Source organism: Astatotilapia calliptera, chromosome 22, assembly GCF_900246225.1.
Source record: "Astatotilapia calliptera chromosome 22, fAstCal1.2, whole genome shotgun sequence".
NCBI classification, from domain to species: Eukaryota; Metazoa; Chordata; class Actinopteri; order Cichliformes; family Cichlidae; genus Astatotilapia; species Astatotilapia calliptera.
In genome coordinates, this window is record NC_039322.1 from 18,242,058 (window position 1) to 18,261,129 (window position 19,072).

The window sequence follows — 19,072 nt, forward strand, 5'->3', positions numbered from 1 at the left end:
CAATCCACCTCAGATGAGTGATCAAGGACACGCTGGAGAAAACGTGCGCATATATGCCTCATGCATTAGTATGCTAGGCAGAACATTTAAGCCATAAGAGCTCTTACAACAAATGTGTTCTTGAAAATCCTTAACAAGATAATCTCTCATATTTAAATGGAAACATAGTGATAATGATTTAATTATTACATTATGTTATATATGATGTAGAAAATCTCTCGAGAAATGGCCGCCTTGTCCCAAAACCTCTTTTTACTTTTGAAAAACAGCCATTTCCTGGAGGAGCAGTGTGTAGCCTGGGTTGACTGATGCCTCTGCATTTACCAGGATATGTGATTAGAGGGAGAGTTATGGCCAGTAGTTACAGTCTCCTGCAGATATATTTATGGCTAACATATAATGACGGCACACCCGGATGAGCTCACAATAAATCCGTGACATGGAATTCTCCTGTCCTTGAGAATTCAGTTCTGATCCTCATTGGCCAAAAGCAGATGTAGCCTAAATCAAAATCTGGGTTCAAAACTAGCCCTGTTTAGATTTATCCATCCTTTTTTACCAGCATTTTAGCAGGTCATTTTTTGATTTGTGAGGTTGTGAAAAAAGCTCCATTAAACCTACAGTATTGTCCGTGACTACCATACAATACGATGTTTTCCAAACAAAAAAGGGTGAGAGAAGAAAAAATACAGATAAAAACTAGTTTGGTGAACACAGTGGGGAGTTTTTCTACTAGAGAGCAGGATTTTACACTCAGAAGTTTGTGGAAAACCAAAAACAGATACAAGTCAGAAATGTCCAGCCTATTACACCACCGACCAGAATCCAGGTGTACAGTGAAGGTAACAGTTATCGCTGAATTTGTAAGTTTACTCACAAAGAAACTAACAGTCTCAAAGGTTTACGATAGCTGAATATTAATGGAGAGAGACAGAAACTGATCGTCTACAACCTAGCAGGAATTCTGACTCTCACAGATTGGCCAGCAAGAAACTTGATGAGAAGGTGACAACTGTTGGTGAGATTATTCAGAAACAGAAGAAATATAAAATGACCTTCAGTCGCTCTCAGTCTGGCGAGCCCATAAGGCAAGATCTCGCCTCATGGGCTGAGGATGATCATGAAAGGTGGTGGTGGTGGTGGAACAACCCAAAACTACATGGGAAGAGCATCGGCGTAACTTTGTGCTGAACTCCGGGGCGGTCAAGATCTCTGTCTAAATAAATCTGGGTAAATTCCCAGATGATTAAACATGCAACTGTTTTGCTGGTAATACCTGAAACGAGTAAAGAAAATCAACAGAATATTTACGCAAGATAAATTATAATTTTATTGGGGGGGGCTTATATTGGTTGAGTCATAACCCCCCCTAACCCCCATGGAAATTACGCCCCTGGGGAAGAGCTTGATAATGATTTGAAGCCACTTGGGACCACAGAGACCAAGAACACCACTGGTAATACACAACACCATAATGTACTGAAATCTTGCAGTGCCCGCAAGGTTCCCCTGCAGAAGACGGCACATGGTGCTTGTAATGTGTTTTTTTGTTGTTGTTGTTCATTTTGTTGCAAATTACCAAACTTACAAATACAGCAGGGGATCAATTATTTCACCCACTGTGCTTGATGATGACGTGGCTGTAGCTCAGGAGGTACGAGGTCACATACTAATCGGAAGGTTGTTGGTTCGATCCCTGGCTGCTCTAGTATGCATGCCGAATATCCTTGAGCAACATACTAACCCTAAATTGCTCTCTAATGCATCCATCCATCAAATGTTAGAAAGCACTTACGTAAGGAAAAAACAAAAAAAACAGACAAAAGTGCCTGTGTGAATGGATGAAAGAGACAAGTTGCATAAAGCGCATTGAGTGCTCAGCTAGAGAGGACAACCATTTACCATGAGAACAGCCCGGCGACAGACAATCTTACCTGGTTTCATTTCACGAGAAAGAAAAAAAAAAAAAAACTCCTCGAAACGTGCTAAAAACTTTCCATCATTTTTTCTAAGTCAAATTTTGGACTTCCTTTGTAAAGCACTTTACTGTAATTTTTCACAAAAATATGTTGAGTGCACTGGATTACAGAATGCCTGCAAGGTAGGAGAAATCTATTAAAAAGTCAAGAGACAGCAGCAATATTTGCAAAATGGTCATCTTTAATACACTCACGTTTCCACAGAGGATAAAAATGTGATCCCTAGTGTCTAGCAGTCATATATCATTGCTGCGTACTGGACTGCTTGCACACTACCTATACACATACGTGACATACATGAAAGACATTTAATCAACTGATCCCAAGGCACAAACATGCAACACAAGCCCTGCCTCTGATGGCACTCAGAATTGAATTGTTCCTTCAAGAATACAGTTCGCCATGCCAATGGTTACTTGGATGACCTGTATAAATACGCAGTCTGTATAGAAATCCTGCTGAGTCTTCTTCTTTGAATCTAAAACACTTTGAAGTGTCTAAGCAAAATACCGCCCAAAGGTCATGGTGTTTTTACCATCTTGCTTCCACCCATCAAATCCGTTCAGCTGTGTGCAGACAGACTGCAGGGCATGTGTGCTGTGGGTTTGTCCTGTGACTGACCCATGACTTAACTGGCTGTCACAGGGACTGCATGGCATGCCAGCAAGCAGCTGTGGCCTCGGTGCCTCAGTTAGGCCTGTGGCCCTCAGTCAAAGTGTCTCTCTGGGTGTGAGAGACATAATAGTGTCAGTGTTGGTGGTGCTAAAGAGCCCGTTTGTTGATGTTGAAGATTTTGACAGAGTGGTCGGCACTGGCGCTGGCGAGCTGGACCCAGGAGCTCTCCTCCTCGATTTCACTCTCTCCATCACCCTGTCCATCCTTCTTGCCATTCCCCCGACCTGCTCGGCCAGTCTTGGGCCTCCAGCGGAGCCGTTTTACTGCCAGAGTGTGGCTTTGTCTGTGAGAGGATGTGTGATGAAAGGAGACAACAGAATACTTGTCTGGATGACAAAACAAGCTTTCAGACAAAATCTACACAACTGACATCCCATCTATTTTACACTAAACCATAATTTTTCTGTTAAACACACAACACAAAAACTTTGTTTGGTATATTTTGCTACACCTGGGTTTGACCATCTTTTCCCTTCACAACTACCTTAATTGTTCTTGGCAAAGATTCAGCAAGGCGTTTAAACAATCCTCAGAGGTCATATGAGTAATGTGGTCTCATTCTCATGTTTAAGAAACCAGTTTAAGATGATTTGAGCTTTGTGACATGGTGTGTTATCTTGCTGGAAGCAGCCATCAGAAAATGGGTACACTGTGGTCATAAAGGGATGGACTTGGTCTGCAACAACAGGCAGTTAAGTAGAAACAATGCTCAGTGGTTCCAGGGGCCGTAAATGTGGCAAGAAAGTACCTTTGATTTGTATTTATATTATTATAATACATATTAAAGTTCTTTTGTTATATGTTGTTCATTTTTACCTGCAGTAACCAATGAATTTTCCAACTTATATATCATCTTAAAATATGAAAAAAAAGGCGTATCTGAGGTGTGACTTCCTGATGCAAAGACTGTGCAACCTATCTTGATCTTTACAGACTATAGTGGCATAGACCAGTGTGAGATAAAACATCGACAGAACCAAAATTAAGGTACCGGTTGATGCCATCTGCATCTCCTCTTCAAAGGAAGCAGACATAATCTCCATCACGCTTATCTAATTTTTTATTATTATTATTATTTAAATGGTAAATGACAAAAAGCTTCTGGTTCTCAACAGCAATCAGAGTGAAGACCCACAACTGACACTGTGATGAACCTCAGATCGACTGCATGTGTGCAGTAAGGATACGAGGTGTCTGTTTCTCCGCAGCAGCTCCAGTCGTCTCCTGCAGGCTCGCTGCCAGGGCTCCACCTGTACAGCCGGATCCTGCCACACTCCAGGCCAACTGCAAGCAGGTAGCTGCGGAAAGTAGGAAGGAAACACAACAAAATCGAACTTCAGAGCAGACCTCGTTTTCCTTTGCTCTGACCTAGATGTCTTGAACCAGTACTGTCACTCTTCGCTACAAGAGTTAGACATTTTTACCACATTTAATTCCATTTCAGCACAGTATGAGTGAACCTCCGGGGTCTTTAGATGAGAACATGAAGCAGTTTAGTGTCAGCCACAGTCATGTCATGTGTTTAAATTAATTGGATATAATGTTTCTTTATGTGAGGTTAACAGCTTCTAAACCAATTAAACAATCAGTTAACTGATGAGCAGTTTAAGGGAGAAGAAAATAGTTCAAAACTGCAGCTTCAAATTAATGAAACAAACTTCCAAAGTACTGAAGACAGATATAAGACCTGGCCAGTCGATATGACGGTAGTTGGATGTCATGTAACACAAACCTGTCATTAGAGCAGAGTACAGGGCAGAACGCTATAGCAGTAGCAGAATCGCCCACATCTAAGATGGAAGAGCACGGTTTAATCTCAGGAGGCAGCACAGGGTCTCCAGAGTCCAAACTACATGGGCCCCATACTATCACCTGGACACACACACACACTTTGTTTAGAAAAAAATGCTACAACTCAAGGGTGCAACCAGGTGGTATTATTGTCAACGCATAATGTGACGCAACATTTAAAAATTACCTTCTTGTCTCGACTTGATGTTACAAAGAATTTGCCGTCAGGGCTCCAGTCACATGACCAGATGATTCGGCTGTGTATGGCTGTGTCCTTCTCTGTGTGCGCATACAGCGAGAACAGGGGCTCTATATGGAAACGGGAACAAAGAGCAAGAGAGATCATACAAACAACTGCATTCAAACGATGGTATGAGTGCCGGCACTACATGTATTGTGTCACATTTCATCTCCACAACAACACTTTTCCAACAGAGGATGAGCTGGTAGCAAAACTTTGCGTTATGATTACTGCAGCATGACATCAGCACGTTTAGATCCCTGCCTCACAGCTCAGTAGCAACAAAGACTCTCCCGAGCGACAAATAAACAACCGAACAAGACAGAGAACCTCATTCCAGCCCTCCATTTCACTCAGTTTTGGTTTATGACCTGCTGCTGTTTATTTCCCTAGCCTAAGTCATTTCAGCCTCCAGATTGGTTTCCCTAGAGAGCTTGTTTGTATGCTGCTGGCAGCTGCCTGCCTGCATGTCTGCAGTAGTCCTGCTCTCCACTGGCTCTCTCTCACACACGCACACACACACATAGCATAATTATTGTAAAACATCAGCACTGCCACAAAAGTCCGAGTTAACCAAAGTGTTGAGGTTTGTGTTCAAAGGATTCTCCTTCTCCCTCCTTCACAATCTTTCATTAACACGACTGGCTGTTGAGCTATATCACATCACACACAGATGGGGACTGGAGACACAGACTATAGAGAAAGTGTCCATTTTGATAAAACACACAAAACGTATCAAGAAGACTAAAAGGTAGAACATATAAAAGCCCACTCAGGTTTAAAAAAAACCAAAAGGAGGAGGAGAGAGAAGGTGACAATGTCTCCAAGGCCAAGACAAAATAGGGCGGTGGAGGGAAACGCTCAGGCAAAACAGGTAGGGGCCAGAAGATGTGTGAATAGAATAGAGGTAGTCATTTGTTTGATCAGCTCTGACTTCATTTAACCTTCCCTAGTCTGAAGGTAGGAGACTGTGCGTGTCCTCGTGCGTGCTCCTCACAATCACCTTGAGTGATTCAGCAGTCAACCAGAACAGACGGGGAGCCCCCCGCCCCTGGAAAAAGCAAAAAAACAAAAAACCCTGTAATCCCTTGCCATTTCTCTTAAGAGAAACCAAAGACCAACACACACACACACACACACACACACACACACACACACACACACACCCATTCAGCTATCTTAGTGAGGACCTTCATTGACATAATGGTTTTCCTAGCCCCTTACCCTAACCATTAAAAATGAATGCCTAACCCTAAACCTAACCAAAACCTAATTGTAACCCTGATACTAAAACCACATTTTGAGCCTCAAAAAGGCCTTTAAACCTGTGAAGACCGGTTAGTGTGTCCTCACAAGTGACTGTTGGTTCTCACAAGTATAGTAGAATGCAGATTTCGGTCCTCACAAAGATAGCTAGACAGGAACACACACACACACACCACCCTGCCTCTGCGTAGCCCACCATTCAGGCGAACAGAGGAGTGCGGGACGCCTCTGTCAGTGCCCATTAACACCATCCGGAGAAGCCAAGAGAAACATAAGATGCTTTACCAGGTGCAGGAGGAGGTAATCCTTAGGGCTTAAATGTCGTTTTCTGTTCACCTTAAATGCAGGATTGAGTTATTTGTAGAGTCTGTGTGCTGAGGTTCTCTCATATAAACATCCTCTCCAAGAACACACTCCTGTTGACAACAGCAACAGCTCTACACAGAACTTAGGCCAACAGAAATCCAATATCTGAGCTAGTTTTTTCTTTCTCTTTTAAATAAAATGTTTGATTGTTTTCAAATGTATTGTTTCTCAAGGTTTATTGATTATCTGGATCTATATTCACAATGTTTCAGATGTTTGAGAATTAGATTTGGGAGATGTTTTCTACCTACTTAGAGTGAAAGTATAAAATTAAGAGCACCTCTCACAGTATCACACCATTAGTAAACACATATATGTAGGGGAGGTGTGGGAAGCCAGATCGGGCGCCCCCCCCTTCCGGCTCTCCTCTTTGCTCTCTCCCATCTCGTCCCTTTTGTCTCACTTCTCTCTATCACCTTTTCTATCCCTTTGAACAAGTGAGGCTCCATAAATGCTAAAGAGGTAAGTATTATTTCTCAGTTGCAGTGAATAGATAGGAGCAATTAAACTGTAGAAAACTAAACAGAAGAAAGAACAAGAGAAATAACAATTTAACATAAACCAGTGACACACTCAACCCTGATCAACCCCAGCAGGGCCTCCTTGGATGAGGGTGTCTAATGATAATGGCCGAAACACCCGATGAATCCAAGGTCCACTACTGACGATGTGTCCCAAATCTTAATACGATAACCTAGATCAGATCTCTACTTACTCTGAATTCAGAAGTATTATGAGGACATGGTCGGTAGTAACAATGGTCATAAAAAGTATAAAAACATGTCAATACCTCGGCATGTCAGAGCACTGACTGTATTGCTGATGTTACTGATGGTGACAGGAAGGCTCTAACATTTGGAGGATGTGGTCAACCAGTAAGACCACGCCCCCATGATCATAACCTATCAGTTGATTATCATCATCTAAGAGGATACAAGTCGTATGGAAAATCTGTAGCAAAGCGATATCACTTCATACATGAAACATGTATCAACACCAAAAATCTCATGCTAATGACTTTGCCATATTAATATTGCTCAGTACACTAGGAGCGAGAACTTGTAATTGTAAGTAGTGTGCATGAAGCATATGCTGTGAAAATGGAGAAATGTTTGCAAAACAACAAAGCACAGCTTGGGTGAAGATCCATTAGGTGATCACTGTGTGCAATTTTGATTAAATTCTGACCAATCCTCCAGTGCAATCTATTACAATTTGGCTTTTATCCACCAATGTCTTCAAATTCAACTATGATTTATGGTTGAAAATTCAGAAAAAGTTTTATAACTTATGTTAAACCTATGTTTTTGACAAGTGAGATGTGTAATGTCATAATATAGAAAGAACCCTATAAAGATTTTAAATATGCTACATTTGAACTCTGACCTCTTCTTCAAGGCCAATAGAGTCATCTAAAGGTCAAAGTGATAACACTATATAGTTATTTAAAAAAACCTTTCTTTCTATCAGTTTATATTTAAAGCATACAGGCTTAATCCCTGGCCTCTTCTTCAAGGTCAAATAAGGCCATAAAATGTCTCACTTTTACATTTTACATCTGTCTTTCTTTCAAGTTGACTCCAAAATGCATTATATGTTTCAAGAAAGTATTGTTAAGAGAAAGTAAATAAGCTGCCTAGTTAGTTAGAAATATATTGTGGTACATTTCTAGATACTAGATAGTAGATGTAGTAGACAAATATAGTAAGCTCAATTTATTTATGTCCAGTTATTTACAAATCATTGCCTATTACGTAGTATTACCTACTCCTTCATGATGTTCGTACAATTAGAGTATCTGTCATGCTACCTTTATCTGATTTTAATTCCACAGTTTTTAAAGTATGTCTAAAAAGAGCAAACAAAACAAAACAAAATGAATATACAGAAAACACAACAATGTTGCCTTAAAAGTAAATGCTGCCCAGAAAGCGAGCTGCCTTAGCCGAGGTTTGTACTCTGTGACTGCCGGGTGAACAGACAGATGATGATCTTTCAGCTGGATGAGCTAAAAACTCTGTAATGTCGGGATTACAGCTTCATACCACTTCTGGCAGAGCTCCTTTTTATCATCAGTGAATATTTATCACCCTTTATCACTCTGCTCGTGTGTCTGGAGACTCTGACTGAATAAATCTGGGACCAAACAGATACCTTATGCCAGATGTGACTGGTTAGAATCTAAGTTGTACTGATTATGTAATAAAATGAAATCAACAAATTTATTTATTTAATAGATCATAAAAAGGCAAAAAAAAAAAACATTAAAAAGACAAGCAAAGTGAGACTGTTTTATTGGATGGTTGTTCCATGGCATCGTTTAAGATTTGAGTCCAGAGACGATTTCTCACTCAAAGCTCTCACCCAATGTGAATCCTGACAGTGTTGACCTTAGAGAGACAAATCTATTTCTCTGACCATGTCAAAACCACTGAGTTAAGTCACAAAGGAGGGTAAAGGTCAAAAGAAATTGACAAAATGACTGAGAGAGCGCTAAAACTGAGACTTTTCAGCTGATATTTGCTGGGTTAAATTGGGCCAATTTCATCTGTAGCTGACCGCAGCATGACTACTCTTCAAGGTAATTGGGGGATATTTAACCTCATTATCTCCACTTTCAGCAGTGTATACACTCTTAAATTTGCTCTTAATAGTTTAATATTTAATAGTTTTCAGTGAGTCACCATCAGTGAGTGATGGTTGGCAAATCCTGTCTAATTAGACAGGATTTGCCAACCATCACATTTTTAGTGCAAGACACCAGCTCTCAAAGTGCGTAAACAAATCTCACACCTACCGCAAGGAAGCATCAAAGTATCCTCTTTATGGGTTAAACTGGCTTTTTGCACACAGCACACAATCTGAAGATCACACTTTTTAAACATTTTAGCACCTACACTGACCCACAAACACCACTGGAAGTGGGAAAGACAGTTTTTGTGGCTTTAGCTGAAGTTGGCAAACACACAGAGGCCTCTTTATATTCACAAACCGTTCATGTACCTTCAGTGTTTTCTCATTTACTTCTCTACAATTTCACAGATCAGAGCCCCACAGAGCGCTACCCCCAATATCACAAATCCCAGTTTAACACGAAACTATAAATATCATTGTGGTTTGTCTTTATCAGCGCATGCAAAGGCTACTGCATCGTGCTTTATGTCTGTATTTATTCAAAGTGTTACTTCAGAATTTTCTTTTCAAGCTTCATCCCAGAGAGCATAGATTTGATGAGATCTCTGCAATCCACCGCAGAGGATTTGATGTATTCTGCATGGTAATTACCCATTTGAAAGCCTGTTTCAAATCACTGCTCTACCTACAAATGTGGAATTATAAGCCTTGAAGGAGGGAAGTAAGCACCAATCGTTCATTTTGGTCAGTCTGGTCAGTTTCAAATCTTTCCTATATTAAATCCATTTTGGACTCGATTCATTCAGTGCATCACTTGTTTGGCTCTTCATAGTATTAATGAGGGGAGTCCTTCCAATAAGGCCAGCTTGACTCGAAATTCAATTTGGAGGAAATCTGCTCTGTGGGTTTACCTTATTTTAATTATTTGGAATTAGGGGAGCAATTCCATGTGCCAGAAGGGCTCCGGCATTGTCGTTTTTTCTTAATATTCACTCAAGCACATTTTTTAATTAAACTGAATTTATTTACAAAGCATTATGAGGAACTAACGTCTCATCCTGAGTCACGCTGCATTTGAAAATCTAATCCTGAAGACCAAACACTAATAACCCTGTAAAACAGACTTCCTTATTAGTCTGTGTTGTCCTCATTTCTCACCTGGACTTTCAGGTGTGGGGAGATTCCTTCTCCATAAAGACCAAGTGCGATCTCGGGAAACAGCCAACAGGAGCTGTGCATCAGGTGAAAAGGCCATTTGGGTAACCGTGAGGGTGTGACATGGAAGAACCTGCAGCTGACGCCATGTGGTTGTACTCCACAGGAGCACTGCTGCATGCTCAGCTTTGGATGCCTGGAAAGATAGTAAGGGGTCAGTTCATTGTCAGACATAAAACACACAATGCTTTATAAAAGCACCTGTGTCTACTTTATAAGCTACTTCCACAGTTGAAGTGTTCCACAATGAAACAAGATTATTTCACAAAAAACAAAAAATAACCACGATCAAAACAATTAGCACCCCTGATGCTAACAGTCAGTTCTGTATCATTTTCTCAAGCTCCTCCAGATTTGATGGTCTTCTGGCATGGACTTTGGTCTTCGGTGCACCTTACAGGTTTTCAGTGGAATTCAAGTTGGGGCTTCTTGCAGGCCACTCAGTAACATTTACTTTGGTCTTATGGAGGTAGTTCTTCACCAGGAGCGACGTATGTTTTAGGTGGTTGTTGTGTTAAAAGACAAAGAGACAACCCAGACCCAGTTTTGCTGCCAACTACTTGAGGTTGTCTTTCAAAATCTTTACATATTATAGCATCCCCATAATACATCCACCTCCGTGTTTCACTGTGAGGACGGGGGTTTGGGTTGTACACCTTTCTCTTCTTCTTTCAAACATAAACAGTGCCTCTGTGGCCAAAGAGCTCTCGTTTCCAGTACGCATAAACTTTCTGCAGGTCATTCTTTCTTACTTTAGTCTAGATTCAAGCTGTCTCATCTGCAGAAGTTTCCTTGGTATGCAACCTCACACTTCATTCCAGTGCAGGGATCTAGTGGTTGTCTTCTTTGAGACCACAGTTCCTGACCTGGCTAAGTCATTCAATGATATCTTAGCAGTTGTTCTGGTGTCTTTAGACTCACACTTGTTTTCTTTCCAGAGTCTTTCAAACCTTTTGCTTCCTACCCTCTGCCAAATTTGTTCTGTACTGTGTGGTACTCTGTGATGATACTTCTCACTCCAGATCTTAACACTTGGAAATGCTGTGATAACTTTGCATATCCATCTCTGCTTTGTGAGCATCAACAAATCTTTTTATCAAATCTAAACTGATTGATTTTGTTTTGGGCATGATGCTTTCTCAAGTAACTGATCAAACTCTCACTGAAGTTTTTATAGTGTGTAAATTGGAAGATAACTCTCAGTTTGAACACCATTGCACAGCAGTGGTTTCTGCTTTGACTCAAAGAGGTCCGTTTTTCAGGGGGTCTAATAATATAGACCCTGATAATCTCGTTTTTTTTCCTGAAATAATTCTGTTATTGTGTGTAAACAAAAATGATTTATGCTTTCTAAAGAAAACTTTTTTAAAAAAGTCTAGAAATACTATGTTGAAAATCCCACGGTCTGTTGAAAAGAAAAAAACACTGAACATTTTTGACAAAAACCTTCAATTTCACAGGGGCTTAATAATTCTGTCTGAGTCTGATGTTTTGCACAAAATATATCTTGAAGAGTAAAGGGATTCCATTTAATAAATACTGGATCAAAAATATACATTCACCCACATAGAAATAAATCTGGTGTTGCTGAAATTAAGAGAATATCTTAACGTAGTGCCTCTTAATGGTCTATGAAGTATCCGTGATTAACTACAGCTGGTAATTTATTTGTGCAAACATAAAGGGTTTCACAGCTCACACAGTAAAATGTTAACGTTCAAGGATCTCAGTGAGGATCCGAGAAAGAGGATCACAGATTTAGACAAGTTAGTAATGTCTCTTTCTGCATAATTCAAGATGATCTGTTCAAACAGCTGCACAAGATCTGAAAACACCCTCAGTTATAAGGAAGTTGGTTTGGGTGGTCAGAAACAATCCAGACACCACAAAGGTACAGGCCTGCATAAACTGGAAGCTGCTGGACATTGCTGTCTACTCTCAAGTGAGTCTTACATGGCTACGTAAGGACAGGCTGCTGTCCAATAAAGAAGGACCTGGCTCGTAGCTAATGCTAATGCTTGTAGCTGACCACATGGACGAAGAAATAAAACCTCTGAAGGAAAGTGTTATGATCAGATGAGACCAAAATTAAGTTGTTTGGCTACAAGTATTGTCAGGTCAGCCTGGGATTTTAGAAAATATTGGGACCTAGAGGAAAATAAATCAACATACGGACTGGAAAGCAAACCAAGTAGAACCAATCTGCAGTCTGATTTGCCAAGCAGAGCGTTAAAAAGACCCACAAAGCAACAAGAGCAGCAGCAGTCCAGAAGTTTTGAGATATACGTGCACAGAGTGATGAAAATAAAAATTAACTGTATTTAAAGCACATTTGGGTCACTTTGTCACAAACTTTGTATACAGGAAATTATGGGCTTATGGTGAAGAGTGGTTAAAAAGAACGACATAATTCAGCCTTTTCTCTGAATAATTCAGATACATTTGAGTAAATAAAGTAAAAATGACGCACTACTGCTTGGTGTGCGCATAATTGGGGATTGGCTTTATTTACATTTATTGTAAGAAAATAGTCAAATGAAGTGGTAAAGGTTAGTTAGATGGTTCTGTCAGATGTGTACATTTATTAGCATATAGGTTTTTATTTTTACATCTGGTTTTTGCTTTGAAGGTTTTTCATCTAAAGATCTAATGACCCGATGATTAGTGTTGAACTAATTGAATCTATTAAAAAAGAAAATCAATTAAAATTTACATGGTTATTGAGGGGAATCTAATAAAACCCATTTGGGTAAATGAAAACAATCTCTTAAGAAACGAAAATGCACAAATTTACATAACTGGACAAATAAATCTAGTGAAGTAAAGGTATCATAGTGCTGGGCAATAGAATCTGTGGGACTGGCATACGTGGTTGTAGTAATTAAGGCAAACTACCTCAGAAATCTTCAACATAACTTCAAACCATCAGCCTGACAGCTGAAGCTTGAACACAGTGGGTGCTTCAAAAGGTCACTGAGCCCAAACACACATTAAATGTGGTTGTGGAATAAGTAAAACAGCCAAAGTCCTGTCCTCAAGTCCTGTCCTCAAACTTATTTAAAAGTGTGTGGACTGTGCTTACAGCCATGTGAAAGTCAAAGTATACCTCGATGCTTCCAAAGGAATTAAGAGGGTAAGCAGCAGCCAGATGTTGCTGATCAAATGCATGCGATTAATTGATCATCAGCAGGTGTGAGTCTTGGCAGTTTGCTGGTCTGGAGCATTTGGGTATGTGTGAACACAATTCCACCAGTGGATGTCCCAAGGTCAAACCACACAATGCTCAGAGAAATTATATTTAAAACAAACAAACAAAAACACTTTAGAGCTATATCTCAGACTCTACAGACCTCAGTTGCCATGTTATGACAGCACAATTAGAAGAAGACTGAGGCTGCCTCTTCTCTCTAAAAAGAACAAGGCGACGTCACACAGAAAACGATTATTTCGAGTTATTGCTGTTAAGGTGGTTCTACAAGCTACTGAATGATGGTTGTACTTGGTTTTTCACAGGACTCTGTGAAACTGTGCTTATAAGAGTATTCAAATATTAAACTGGAAATATATTAAGTGTCTTCCATGTATAATTGTGATTCTGTATGTATTGGGGCGGCAATCTTTTTATTCCTAACTGTGGGTTTTGCCCAATCATTGAGCCCCATAAAAGGTCAAAGAAAGCATTGAAAGCCTGATATTGCCTTGGCAATCATTTGTATGATGACTGTAATTAAACTTTCGACTGCAATTGCAGGGCTGACTGTGACATGCAGTCCGGCCTGGAGCTTATCAAACTGACCTTGCATGCAGATGCCACCACTGTTCTGCTGCTGTCAGACGCAAGACAGAACATCTCAAAGCCGTGCCCGTACCTGTGGACAGGGGACAATCATACAGAGGTTAACCATGAACAGCCACTCTGACTGTGCAGAAGGACAGATATATGTTACAGACAGACAGGGAAGGGATGCATGGTGAGGCAGAACAGAGGAAGAGCTCCCAGTGTGACAGTAAATTAAATATTCTTTTATTCCAGAGTGTCACTCCAACAAGCTTCCAGGCTCGAGCCGTCGCCACTTGCTGACAGGTAAATAATTAGAGTGTGAAATTAAAATACTGATCTGTGATGACTAGTCCTTCTCCTGCTGACACAGATGAACAATGATGATGCTCTAGCTAATCACTCACGGCCTAATTGCTTTTAGCTTGCCATCACCTGGTTGTTTTAAAATGCCAACAAGCTCAAACTGCAGTCTGCAACTCAGTGGAAAGAATTTCCAGCCTCTACCAGCCAGCTTTCAAACACTGCAGCAATTTGGCCACAACAGGGAGAGGATTATTTATGCCACAAAAAATAATTTAGTCACTTACTCATTTTAATGTTTCTATTCTGCACTAAATGATTCAAGGGATGAAGCCAAATGAAGGTAGAAAAATGCTTTTCAACACACACAGTGTTCGCACCTCAAATAAATGGCCGTGTCGTCTGTCATGTTTATGGTGGAATGACCGGTAAATGGATTTAACATTGGCCAAAGTGTGGCAATATATTCAATCTGGAGAAGTGGCTCATGGGAAGCCGAGTAGCTGGATTCTGACTGATGAATATGCCGCTGGAGTTGTGGGTGCAGAGGTGAGGGGGTAACAAAGAAGTCTATGTAGGGAAATCTATTATTTTCAGATAGAGTAGAAACTTTTCAATAGAAGACACAAGGAAACACTGATGTCTTTATAGACACAAATATATCAATAAGCATGTCAGCATTTCACTTACAGCAGGTAACAGAAAATACATGTAAGATTTAGATACTCACAGTTTCTGGACCTCAGGCCAAAGTGTGTTCTGGAGAAGATGATCCTCTGGTGGTGGCTCTGCACACACACACACACACACACACACACACACACACACACACACACACACACACACACACACACACACACACACACACACACACACACACACACACACACACACAATACAAATAGTTTGCTGTTATTTGTAATGCCCTGAAATCTTAGTTGTTCAAAAATAATCAACAATCAGCTGAATAAACAAGGAATGACTGTTATAATCTGAATTTAAATGTGTATCTGGAATCCACACAAATTAAAGAGCAAAGAAAGACCTTAAAGGATTATAAGGGGGTTTAGTAAAGCCCTTTCAGAAACAACATCACTAGTATTTGCGGAACATAATGTACCACACTCAGTAGCTACACTGGGACACAGCTACGTGTTAATAGCTGCTTTGATAGTTACAGGCATGTAAACACACACGCTCCAGAGTTTAGTAGACTGAATAAGACGATTACGAGACTGTAGATTACAAACTGTGACTAAGCACACATCATCATTTGCTTTCAGATCCTGATCGATCCCGTCTCCAAGTCAGGGATAATTTCTGAAGGTATTTAAACAGCTTCCAGATGTGGTGTGAATAAATGAGTGGCAATGTTTTTTGATTCTGTTGATGTCCGATGCTGCAGATATGTAAGAAACTCAAAGACTTTTAAACTGCAGAAATCAGAATAACAAGTTGGTTATTCAGTTTGTTAACACTTCACCAGAAAGTTTGTTGAGCATAAGAAAAAAAATCTGATCCTAAGATTTTATACTATTTGCAGAAAATAAAATTATAATATATTTTTTAGAATTCAAAGGAGTTCTTTGGGGGAGAGGGAGACTGGAAACAGGTGTCTCCTGCTCTTGCCAAATTTTGTTTTCTTAACTTGTGAACAGGCTGCACTTTCAGACATTAGGTAGGCACACTCAAATGCTCTCAGAAAATTGGAATTTAGACTAAAACTAAGCTTTAGTCTAAATTCAACCTAGACTCAAGCTGTTTATTAGCGTACAGATAGTGTGCAAACAGGGCAGGATACTGAAAGATGTTTAAATACTTAAGAATATTTAGAATAATTAGAAAAGTGCAGATTGCGTATTGTACCTGTGCATTAAAAAGTAGACATGTAACGTCCAATAAGTTAGTGTATATACAAGCTGAGAAAAGTAATGCGCAGTTATAACAGTAGAAGTTGCTACAGCGCTGATGTAAACATCTATGTTTGTTGGGAGCAGTTCTGATTGTACAGTCTGACAGCTGCAGGGAGGAAGGACATGCATCGAGGATGCAGCAGTCTCGCACTGAAGGAGCTCTGGTGCACATTAGGTTAGGGTGTAGTGTTTCAGAAGGGTTTGTGGTTAGGCTGTAACTATGACAGAAGTGTGTGACTATCCCCTTTCAAAAAGGTTTATGATACAGACTGAAAAGGAGAAACACTAAGAACATGATAATCAGCTCAAGACAATGTCTCACATTCGCATGTTTACATTTAATTGCATGAAATCCTGAGAAATAAAACCCATCACCCTAAAAGCAACACATTATTTTGCAATAACAACCTGTTTCTTTCTACTGTGTGTTTCTTAACATTTGCTGGTGTTCATGGGGGATTAAATGATGCCCAACTCTTTCCCTCACATCACCGGATCTGCACAAGTTCAGTTTCCCTTTCTGAGGCATGTAGTCGATAGCTGCACTTTTTGCGTTTTTGCTATCGGACATGGGCTCCCCTTTTAGCCTGATTATTCATTTCTCTCCTTGCCCGCAGAACCCAATCAAACAAGTAAAAATGCATTGTTAACAGCGGTCTCCACACTTGGTTGCTCCCGACATAGCCCGGGGTCATCAATACTTAAACTTTGCAATCACATAAACCCGCTTTCTAATTAGCATTGCAGATTAAGGAGTGGCTTCAATCATGCTGATGACAGCCCTTGACACCCTCTAGCCCAGGGGTTTTAAAAGGCTGCACTACTTTCTTTTCATTTGACTCTCGTTCAATTCCCATTTGCCTGTTTCCTACAATTACCTTCTCTTTTGTTCCCCTAGTTTTCCTTTTCCTCGGTGACCGTTTTAAACCTTCTCTGTTTTTAAATGATCAGTTTTCAAACTTTTTTTCTGGCTCCTGTCTTTATTAATTTATTTTCTTGTTGCTTCTGCTTGCATTACTGGCTCCAGACCGCTCTTCTTTTTCCAAACTTTCTCCTGCTGTGATACCATCAGCCTTCAGCAGCCCACCTCCCCAAGAGAAAACACAGTGGACTCTATAAATAAAGCTCTAACTAACTGCATATCATCGGCTCTTATAAGAGCAACCAGCAATAGGCATATCTCTCAAACTCTTAAATGACGAGTATGACTCAGGCTTTTAGACTCGAGAGGGAAACAGGGATGCCCTTTTGGCTTCAAAATTATTTATCAGAGAGGTTTACCACATTTTAAGTGAGACTAGGTCATCTGTAAAAATACTTGAAAGTGTAGATCATGCAGCAGTACCTGTCAGGTTGAGTGGGTGGAAGTAAGACTCCTGGTATTGGTCAGATACCCTGTTGAACTGCTCCCCCTCTTCTTTGTTTTTTGGCACAAGGTCACCTGGAAATTGAAATTATACTGTTACATTATGCAAAAGCGATGAACAAACCCGCATATGAATAAGCTTTCTCAAACTACAGAGTGAAGCGAAATTGATTTTTGATGGAAATCATCAAACAAAACTGCGGTGTAATTTTTTTATTTTACCCTGAAATACAGCCTTGTTGGACAGCCCGAGGGCAGGTGTGCTGGCTCCTTCTGGGAGGTCGGCAGAGTCCTGACATAGTTGAAACAAACGCAGAAGGTATATTCATGTGTTAGAGACTGCAAAGGCTTTTTAAGGGGACTGAACAGTCCATTAAGTACTTTTCAGAGAATAAAGCTTTCGTAAGATTTAATTCCAAACATTTCCACCAATGGGAATAATATACCTTCAGAATAAAATCAAATATTCTTTAGATACACATTTAGCTGAACACTTACACAGGATGTTAACAGAGTTTCTTTTGAAGTCCCAGATATATTAGCAAAGTTCTCCACAAAGTTACGAGGTGCTTGAAATACTCTCAGGACCTTCTCATCAGCTCCAGACACAAACTGAAACCTCCCGATCATGGCCAGACACTGCATGTCGTATCCATGGATCTGCGGCCGAGAGATTTCATGCCACGTGACCTGCAGTGATGACAGCCACAAAAACATATGCTGAACACGTGGCTCTGTTCATTTGGTCGCGTTGGGCAGTGCCTCCCTTTTCGATAGATCTCTGATGTTTGGGGATTTATTTTCTTGGCCCAAAACCCAGGCCTTTGAAACGACGCCAAATACACCATTGATTCTCTCGTGCAAGTGAAACATTTCCAGCTTAAGATTCAAAGTGTTCTCACAGGGGACGATGGAAGCCTCCATTGTGATAACTAGATTTCATTTGGCACTAGAATCAGGTGGTATTGTGGCAATAATCCAAACTGGCAACTTGAATAATGTAGTGGAAGCAGGAAGCGTGACTACAAATGTTTCTACCCCAACTGAATGCTAAACTGGTATGTCTTGCCCTGCTTCTAAAATGCTAGGTGGATGACTATATTGGCAATTTAGAAGTGTAATCTTTTACTTTAATATATTACCCCACTGCAATATTGGTTTCAGTCCCAGCTGAGTCATCTTAGAATATATATAGTGTTGAAACTAAATTAGATATAGCCTAAAGACATTTTAAAAAAATGGAAAGAATAATACACTAGAACCTGCATATATATTTTGGCGTAGGCAAACGGCCTACGCCAAAAAAGAACAACACGCTAAGTAGCAACTGTTAGGACGAGCCAAGACGAAGCAAATCATTTGAATGGCAACGATATTCATTAAATACAAGTGCATGAAATATGGTTCATATATTAAATGATGAAAAAAAATAAATGCAGTGCGGCCACAAGTAGTCGTTTTTTAACTAAAATTCTAAATCTTAATTAAATCTGAATTTACTGTAAGGAATATGAACTTTTGATGGGTATGTTTTCTATTATCAGT

General features: G+C 40.1%; 1 protein-coding gene across 1 annotated transcript in view; it reads right to left on the reverse strand.

Moving 5' to 3' along the window:
- Window positions 1–2,138: 2,138 nt before the first annotated feature.
- elp2 (elongator acetyltransferase complex subunit 2) overlaps window positions 2,139–19,072 on the reverse strand; it is a 33,715-nt gene continuing 16,781 nt past the window's right edge. The window contains exons 13-22 of the mRNA XM_026156276.1: window positions 18,026–18,217; window positions 17,750–17,819; window positions 17,507–17,602; window positions 14,979–15,036; window positions 13,964–14,036; window positions 10,111–10,303; window positions 4,633–4,754; window positions 4,387–4,526; window positions 3,842–3,952; window positions 2,139–2,937 (exon numbers count right to left, since the gene is read on the reverse strand). Of these exons, the coding sequence (XP_026012061.1) occupies window positions 2,742–2,937; window positions 3,842–3,952; window positions 4,387–4,526; window positions 4,633–4,754; window positions 10,111–10,303; window positions 13,964–14,036; window positions 14,979–15,036; window positions 17,507–17,602; window positions 17,750–17,819; window positions 18,026–18,217 (1,251 nt within the window). The 3' untranslated portion in view covers window positions 2,139–2,741. The remainder of the gene's footprint in view (window positions 2,938–3,841; window positions 3,953–4,386; window positions 4,527–4,632; window positions 4,755–10,110; window positions 10,304–13,963; window positions 14,037–14,978; window positions 15,037–17,506; window positions 17,603–17,749; window positions 17,820–18,025; window positions 18,218–19,072) is intronic.